A 9721-nucleotide genomic window follows, 5' to 3' on the forward strand; every position below is an offset into this window, starting at 1 on the left:
GGACACTTCTCCATTCACTCACCCACCCGTGCCAAAATAGAAAACGGTCATCAGGCTACTCATTCTGAAAAATCTCTAGAGAGGCTATCATCTATAATATTATGTTTCTCTTAATTTTTTGTTTTCTGAACTCTGATTAAAAACTTGGAAATTCTTAAGCACCTCTTGTATTTTTCTCAAAACTAACTCCTCTCTGTGACACCATTACTATGGGCACGGGCGCTGGCCACGGTACGGGGCGTTCGTTATAATTCTTGAGCAAGTTTACATGCATCCACTTTGCTCTATGCTTACCCATATCAATTAAATGATTTTGATTTCCCCTCTTCTCTAAAATTGAAAAAGGACCTTCGAACTTATAAGATAAAGAGAGACCCTTTTTCTGGACTAATACTAAAACTTTATCTCCTACACAGAAACTTCTTTCTTTCGCTCAAGATCATGTTTCTGTTTAGTCTCCCCTTGACTCCCACTCGCGTTCGCCTTTGCTAGTTGCCAAGCATCTCTTAAATTGTTTTTATAATACTCTAGATTAGTTATGTAGTCTTCTCTACCTTCTTTAAGCATTAAATTACATTTTAACGTTTCCAAAGGACCTCTAGCGGTGTGGCCGAAAACCAGCTCGAAAGGGCTAAATCCTGCAGTGTCGTTTGGTGCCAATTTTAAAGCTAACAGAACAAAAGGTAACTTTTCTTCCCGGTCATGTTCAAAGTTACTACACAGTTTTCGTAAACAACTCTTAACGTTTAGTGAAACCGCTCCACAATGCCTTGTGATTCAGGGTGATAAGGTGTGGAAGTTACGAGTTTAATGCCTAACTCTTTCATTCTATCCCTTAAATATTTAGATACAAAATTACTACTGTTATCACTCTGTATAGTACGAGGCAGACCAAACTTTGAATAATAATGTAACAATCGTTTAACTATGGTCCTTGCGTTACAGCTTCTTACGGGTATCGCCTCTGGATAGCGAGTTAGTCTATCAATGATTGTTAACAGATACATACTCCTTCCTTTACTTCTAGGCAAAGGTCCGACCATATCGATAAGTACATTCTCAAGAGGCTCGCCTACGGAATGAATATTACACAACGGAGCTCTGGGAATTACTTGATTCGGTTTTCCGGCAATTTAGCATTCATGACAGCTTAAAACATACCTCTTTACGTCATTTCTTATTTTAGGCCAAAAGCACACCATACTAATACACCTGAAAGTTTTATTTACTCCAAAATGTCCTTGTTCATCATGCACTAACTTCAAAACTAGTTCACGAAGCTTCCTGGGAACCACTAATTCTTCGGTGATTTTCTCTTTACTACCAGACTTAGGACGAACATAATGACACAAAGCTTCGTCTTTTAAACAAAACATTTCCTTACACACATTATCGAGATCATCATCCAGCTCACATTAAAAAATTCGGGTTAGTGTCTCATCTTCTCTCTCTGAAACTTGACTAGCTCATCCTTATTCAAAAGGGAACTGCCTAATACATCACAGTAACTATTACTTGATTCCACTGCATCGACTACGTTACTCTCGACAGCTACACCTTCTGCTTGGCTATCACTGTCAACGCCAATAAAGTCAGATCTCTCAGCCACACAGCCAAACACACACCCCAAGATCAACCTCGCCACCTCTATCACACTCGTTCGAATCCCCGAACTCACACTCGTTCGAATCCACGAACTCACACTCGTTCAAATCCACAACCAAATTATGACCGTAGTCTATGTCTGTATCTAAACCTGACCTAGTTACTACCATTTCAGGCACTGGAATCTTTCTCGCAACAGCTAGGTTTACATGTACGCACTTTTGTGTTGCAGGCTGTTACGGCGTGGGACCGCAAGAAACCGCATGAAAATTGATGATGAGGGGAGAAAAAATGACTGTTATTGGGCAGCGTGGCACGGACCCGTGCGGAGTGTTACAGGTATGTTATGGCGTGTTCTTGCTGTGTCTAGCGGAGTATTACGGCATTGGTGCGGTTGTATGGTCGTTGTTGCAACGTCAGGGCATGCGAGATTGTGGCTTTGTTACTCCATGTAGTGGTGTGTTGCGGGTGGCTTGCTGTGTTGTTGCGGAGTGCGCGCACATCTGCACGACGCACAACGTGGAGCGGTGCATGATTGTTGCACATGCACCGTGCCACACTGTGAGAGATATGAACCTTGAGTATATATAGAGGCCTGCCAAGCACATCCTTCATTTCCCGCATACTCAGCATGCAATATGGACCTCAACAGCCTCTCACCCTAGGAGCCCCAGAGATTTTTGGTAGCTGTCCTGTGTCTCTGTGCAGTCCAGGTCATCGACGGGTTGAGAAGACGCACTACAGTGCCACAGCCACCTGCATCACGCAGAAAGGACAGCAGGGCAGGGTGGATTTGGGCTCGGGAGTGGCTGACATGGCGACAACTACATTGGGACTACAACCAGCTACTACAAGAACTGAATAAGGAGGACCACAAAGGACACAAGAACTTTCTACGCATCTACCCTGAATTGTTCGAGGAGATGGTTGAAAGGCTGATGCCCATGTTGAAGAAGAAGGACACGAAAATGCGGTTCACACAAGAGGTGGGACTTAAGTTGGCGGTCACTCTCCGCCACCTGGCAAGTGGGAACGACTATACAAGCCTGCAATACAGCTTCAGAATCTCCAAGAGTTCCATATGCCGATTTATCCCATTAGTCTGCCAAGCCATTATCGACACATACAAACCAGAAGTGATGAAGTGCCCCAAGGCACCAGAAGAATGGAATAACGTAGCAAAACGATTCGCCTCAAAGTGGAACTACTTCAATTGTGTGGGAGCCCTGGATGGGAAGCACATCACGATCAAGAAACCCAAAGGTGGAGGATCACTGTATATCAATTACAAGAAGTTCCACAGCATCGTACTCATGGCCCTCTCCAATGCAAAGTACAGGTTCCTGTTCGTCGACGTCGGTGCAGGAGGTGCTGGGGATGGAAGAACCTGGCAGAAGTGCAACAACCGAGCAGGACTCCCACAAGACAGAAATCACAGATCTAGCGCTTGTCGTGTGGTGGAAAACGCAGTCGGCCTGCTGCAGATGAGATGGCGAGTCTTCGGGACGATGATGCAACAGGATGTACAGGTGTGCAAGAAGATAACTTTGTGCGCATGTGTCATGCACAACCTGGCACTGCAACGCTACCCACTTGCTGGCACCGACGTCGACTATGAGGACCAACACCATAACGTCATAGCAGGTACTTGAAGGGAGGAGTCGCTGAACCTCATGGAACGACTCATGGCAAGAAGGGAACCAAACTACACACATCGAGTGAAGGCCGTCAGAGATTACCTGGCTCAGTACTACTCATCGGATGCAGGCACAGTGGAATGGCAAGAGCGAATGGTGTTTCCTCGAGGACGACCAGCTACTGACGAGTATAGAGGAAACCAAAGAACTCTGTAATAAAACATAACCAAAGAGATGTACATAAGTGTAAATAAAGATCATTATGTATTTCTCATTGTTTTATACTCCCATACTTTTGTATTGTCCTAATAACAATATTAATATAATAAAGAATATTGGAATGGTGATTGGTACATATAAAAAATGATGTTGGAAAATAATTAACTGAAAGTAATAATAACATAATTCATAATAATGGGACAAATGAGAAACAAATGATGGACATGACAAAAATAATTATACTAAACAAACATGAAAAGCATAGAAAGTAAGAAAATGAACATGAAAAACATAGAGTATGAGAAAATGAACATGAAAAGCATAGAAAGTAAGAAAATGATCATGAAAAGCATAGAATATCAGAAAATGAACATGAAAAGCACAGCATATAAGAAAATGAACATGAAAAGCATAGAAAGTAAGAAAATAAACATGAAAAGCATAGAATATAAGGAAATGAACACGAAAAGCATAGAATATAAGGAGATGAACATGAAAAGCATAGAAAGTAGGAAAATGAACATGAAAAGCATAGAATATAAGAAAATGAATATGAAAAGCATAGAATGTAAGAAAATGAAATTGGGACTTTCTTTATACCATAACATTTTCAACTGCAAATATCATATTTTATCAACTAAGGTCAATATGTTTTTAGTATGTTACTGATTTTTCATTGTTCCCCTGTTAATAACTATGTCCAGTCAATGTTATCATATTTGTACGTGTTCATGTTCATTTGATCATGTTCTCAATATTATATTGTTGTTCTTTACCTTGTATGTTATTATATCATTTGATGGCCATATTTATTTCAAGTTACATTTCATTTTATAGTTTAAGCTATTTTCCGAGTTTATTTATTTCATATTTCATATATCATATTTCATATTAAGATTTCGTGTTGTATTTCTTCATGTTGTTATTCTTTATGGCCATGCTCTTTCATTATTCATTGCATTTTATAGTTCAAGTTATTTTCCAAGTTGTATTCATTTCATATTTCATATTTCACATATATTTCATTTTAATTTCCTGTTATACTTCTTCATGTTATTATTCTTTATGGCCATGCTTTTTCTTATTCAAATTCATTTCAACCAATCATATCATATATATTGTCATGACATAAATTAAGCATCAATAAGGAAAATGTAAATGCAAGTCAGTATTTCAACATATTTATTACAAAAAGAAAAATTATGACTTATAGAACTTACAAAATCATTGAATATTAAGAAAATAACTAAAATACAATTTATTGTTAAAAAAATAACATTCTATTTATTTGATTACAAATTGTTGTCTCTCACTCCATTGATTCGGGGTCAATGTCCTCCTTGTCACCTGGGGAGATGGTCAAGTCGTAGGTGGGTGGATCCTCTGCAGCAGTGGGTTTCGGTGTCGAAATACGGGCGCCAGGGGTAGGGGGCCGCAAGTCTGCCAAGAGACTGTTGACCAACGGCGACAGCGAAGAAGTGGAAAGTCGAGGAGAGAAGTTCAGTGGTGTCGAACGTCCACTGGTGAAGAATGACGGTGTCGCTACCCGTGTCGCCTGTGTCGAGTAAACCTGGACGAGATACCTGCTGCTGTTGAGGGTGGGGATCATAAAAGAACACAGGTTGGGGTTGAGACACGAACCACTGGTGTGGTGATCCCCGAACCAGTTGCACTGCAGAAGCTTTCGAAGTTCCGGGTTTGGTCTGCGTTTCTTTATCAACTCATGGGGGATCCAGTGGGAACAACCCCCACGAGCCATGGCCTCTTTCGTCGTGGCATCCTCTTCCTTTATTTATTTCATATTTCATATATCATATTTCATATTAAGATTATGACAAAAATAATTATACTAAACAAACATGAAAAGCATAGAAAGTAAGAAAATGAACATGAAAAACATAGAGTATGAGAAAATGAACATGAAAAGCATAGAAAGTAAGAAAATGATCATGAAAAGCATAGAATATCAGAAAATGAACATGAAAAGTACAGAATATAAGAAAATGAACATGAAAAGCATAGAAAGTAAGAAAATAAACATGAAAAGCATAGAATATAAGGAAATGAACACGAAAAGCATAGAATATAAGGAAATGAACATGAAAAGCATAGAATATAAGAAAATGAATATGAAAAGCATAGAATGTAAGAAAATGAAATTGGGACTTTCTTTATACCATAACATTTTCAACTGCAAATATCATATTTTATCAACTAAGGTCAATATGTTTTTAGTATGTTACTGATTTTTCATTGTTCCCCTGTTAATAACTATGTCCAGTCAATGTTATCATATTTGTACGTGTTCATGTTCATTTGATCATGTTCTCAATATTATATTGTTGTTCTTTACCTTGTATGTTATTATATCATTTGATGGCCATATTTATTTCAAGTTACATTTCATTTTATAGTTTAAGCTATTTTCCGAGTTTATTTATTTCATATTTCATATATCATATTTCATATTAAGATTTCGTGTTGTATTTCTTCATGTTGTTATTCTTTATGGCCATGCTCTTTCATTATTCATTGCATTTTATAGTTCAAGTTATTTTCCAAGTTGTATTCATTTCATATTTCATATTTCACATATATTTCATTTTATATTTCCTGTTATACTTCTTCATGTTATTATTCTTTATGGCCATGCTTTTTCTTATTCAAATTCATTTCAACCAATCATATCATATATATTGTCATGACATAAATTAAGCATCAATAAGGAAAATGTAAATGCAAGTCAGTATTTCAACATATTTATTACAAAAAGAAAAATTATGACTTATAGAACTTACAAAATCATTGAATATTAAGAAAATAACTAAAATACAATTTATTGTTAAAAAAATAACATTCTATTTATTTGATTACAAATTGTTGTCTCTCACTCCATTGATTCGGGGTCAATGTCCTCCTTGTCACCTGGGGAGATGGTCAAGTCGTAGGTGGGTGGATCCTCTGCAGCAGTGGGTTTCGGTGTCGAAATACGGGCGCCAGGGGTAGGGGGCCGCAAGTCTGCCAAGAGACTGTTGACCAACGGCGACAGCGAAGAAGTGGAAGGTCGAGGAGAGAAGTTCAGTGGTGTCGAACGTCCACTGGTGAAGAATGACGGTGTCGCTACCCGTGTCGCCTGTGTCGAGTAAACCTGACGAGATACCTGCTGCTGTTGAGGGTGGGGATCATAAAAGAACACAGGTTGGGGTTGAGACACGAACCACTGGTGTGGTGATCCCCGAACCAGTTGCACTGCAAAAGCTTTCGAAGTTCCGGGTTTGGTCTGCGTTTCTTTATCAACTCATGGGGGGATCCAGTGGGAACAACCCCCACGAGCCATGGCCTCTTTCGTCGTGGCATCCTCTTCCTTTATTTATTTCATATTTCATATATAATATTTCATATTAAGATATGACAAAAATAATTAATTTATACTAAACAAACATGAAAAGCATAGAAAGTAAGAAAAATGAACATGAAAAACATAGAGTATGAGAAAATGAACATGAAAAGCATAGAAAGTAAGAAAATGATCATGAAAAGCATAGAATATCAGAAAATGAACATGAAAAGCACAGAATATAAGAAAATGAACATGAAAAGCATAGAAAGTAAGAAAATAAACATGAAAAGCATAGAATATAAGGAAATGAACACGAAAAGCATAGAATATAAGGAAATGAACATGAAAAGCATAGAATATAAGAAAATGAATATGAAAAGCATAGAATGTAAGAAAATGAAATTGGGACTTTCTTTATACCATAACATTTTCAACTGCAAATATCATATTTTATCAACTAAGGTCAATATGTTTTTAGTATGTTACTGATTTTTCATTGTTCCCCTGTTAATAACTATGTCCAGTCAATGTTATCATATTTGTACGTGTTCATGTTCATTTGATCATGTTCTCAATATTATATTGTTGTTCTTTACCTTGTATGTTATTATATCATTTGATGGCCATATTTATTTCAAGTTACATTTCATTTTATAGTTTAAGCTATTTTCCGAGTTTATTTATTTCATATTTCATATATCATATTTCATATTAAGATTTCGTGTTGTATTTCTTCATGTTGTTATTCTTTATGGCCATGCTCTTTCATTATTCATTGCATTTTATAGTTCAAGTTATTTTCCAAGTTGTATTCATTTCATATTTCATATTTCACATATATTTCATTTTATATTTCCTGTTATACTTCTTCATGTTATTATTCTTTATGGCCATGCTTTTTCTTATTCAAATTCATTTCAACCAATCATATCATATATATTGTCATGACATAAATTAAGCATCAATAAGGAAAATGTAAATGCAAGTCAGTATTTCAACATATTTATAACAAAAAGAAAAATTATGACTTATAGAACTTACAAAATCATTGAATATTAAGAAAATAACTAAAATACAATTTATTGTTAAAAAAATAACATTCTATTTATTTGATTACAAATTGTTGTCTCTCACTCCATTGATTCGGGGTCAATGTCCTCCTTGTCACCTGGGGAGATGGTCAAGTCGTAGGTGGGTGGATCCTCTGCAGCAGTGGGTTTCGGTGTCGAAATACGGGCGCCAGGGGTAGGGGGCCGCAAGTCTGCCAAGAGACTGTTGACCAACGGCGACAGCGAAGAAGTGGAAGGTCGAGGAGAGAAGTTCAGTGGTGTCGAACGTCCACTGGTGAAGAATGACGGTGTCGCTACCCGTGTCGCCTGTGTCGAGTAAACCTGACGAGATACCTGCTGCTGTTGAGGGTGGGGATCATAAAAGAACACAGGTTGGGGTTGAGACACGAACCACTGGTGTGGTGATCCCCGAACCAGTTGCACTGCAGAAGCTTTCGAAGTTCCGGGTTTGGTCTGCGTTTCTTTATCAACTCATGGGGGGATCCAGTGGGAACAACCCCCACGAGCCATGGCCTCTTTCGTCGTGGCATCCTCTTCCTCAGGTCCCTCCAAACTGTGACAAAGCCTGATGACTTGCTCGAAGAACTACTTCTGGTATCGTCAAGGCACATACTCCAAGCGTTGTGTGAAGTACTGGACGAACACGGTGATGTCACAATGCGTTCAGTCCTACGCTTGTGGCATCAGTGTGTTTATGCTTGTCATAATCTGGGTCATTTGAGTCTGCAGTCCTTCTGTAGAGTCAACTGTGTCGGCAGATAGCCATCAGTCCTCTGTCAAGTTCATCGGTCTCTTCTGCTTCAGCCGCCTCCTCCGCTGGATCGAAGCTGCTGATAGGCCCGACATGTCAGTAGAGGATTTGTCTGCCTCGGTTCTGTGCGATGATACAGGTGAGAACCGATCACTTGCTACTGTGGGTTCATGGGCGATGAGACCTCCCAGGAATGCCTACGTAGTCATCACCTCCTCCTCCCGTGCTGTCCTGTTGCATGCAGCCGACCTGCTCTTGTACTCCCTCTTCTCTATCTTCCTGAAGTCGGTACGGCAAACCTCGAAGAACTTCCGAACTTGCTGGAACGTGCAATCGATAGAGTTCGTTGCCAGTTCATGCCAGAGTTCCTCCTTCCTCCTCGGATTCGACCATTGCCTGTCCCGCTTGTCGTACAAGGTAGGGTGTGACTTCAAGAATTTGACGATGAATGGCCTGCGATGTTCTGGGATTCGACAAGCGATACGGTTGCCTCAAGGGTCGGCTCTTCCTCGTGTTCAGACGTCTCCTCCCGTTGTGAAGGCTGGATGTCCTGGGTATCCTGGGTGTCCTGGGTGAACGTGGCTGGGTGAGCGTCGCTGGGTGAACGTCACTGGGCAAGAGTGGCTGGGTGAGCGTTGCTGGGCGAGAGTGGCTGGTCAACAGGCTGTCAGAGCACGAATGATGCCCCTGTGGTCAGTCAGGCCCCTTTTATCCTCCCCAGAATGCGCGGCAACCTTCGATCCAGTCGACCTAGGGAGACACTGTAACACGCAGCACGCACGCCGCACACCTTGCAACATGTGCGCGCCATCTATTAATCATGTATGATGGCGCCATAAGGGCACCGCACGGGCACTGCATGGCTCCGTAACACTCCCTTGCGGATTTTACGACGTCACACCACATCGCTCCACGTGCGGTGTGGTGTGGCACAGCACCGTGCGGGTTCATACCTCTTTTGTTGCGGGCCCACACCACACCGCTTACAGCTTCATGCGACTTCATCACGCCACCAGACGCTGCGCAAAAATTCGAAATGGTTTAAAATCCGGGCGTCGTCATGGGGCTTTAACGGTCATCGCCAGCCCCCGCGTTTATA

General features: G+C 40.2%; 2 protein-coding genes across 2 annotated transcripts; one reads left to right on the top strand and one right to left on the bottom strand.

The window, feature by feature from the left end:
* Positions 1–2528: 2528 nt before the first annotated feature.
* LOC135222366 (uncharacterized) lies at positions 2529–3468 on the top strand. The gene is made up of 2 exons (XM_064260454.1): positions 2529–3134; positions 3373–3468. The coding sequence occupies exons 1-2, from the start codon at positions 2529–2531 to the stop codon at positions 3466–3468; spliced, it is 702 nt and encodes a 233-aa protein (XP_064116524.1).
* A 2880-nt stretch (positions 3469–6348) lies between these two features.
* On the bottom strand, positions 6349–8482 carry LOC135222367 (uncharacterized). Its single transcript, XM_064260455.1, has 3 exons — positions 8426–8482; positions 7936–8210; positions 6349–6559 (listed from the first exon to the last, which is right to left on the bottom strand). Exons 1-3 carry the CDS (start codon positions 8480–8482, stop codon positions 6349–6351), a joined length of 543 nt encoding a protein of 180 aa, XP_064116525.1.
* Positions 8483–9721: the final 1239 nt, after the last annotated feature.

Source organism: Macrobrachium nipponense, chromosome 3 (genome assembly GCF_015104395.2).
Source record: "Macrobrachium nipponense isolate FS-2020 chromosome 3, ASM1510439v2, whole genome shotgun sequence".
NCBI lineage: Eukaryota > Metazoa > Arthropoda > Malacostraca > Decapoda > Palaemonidae > Macrobrachium > Macrobrachium nipponense.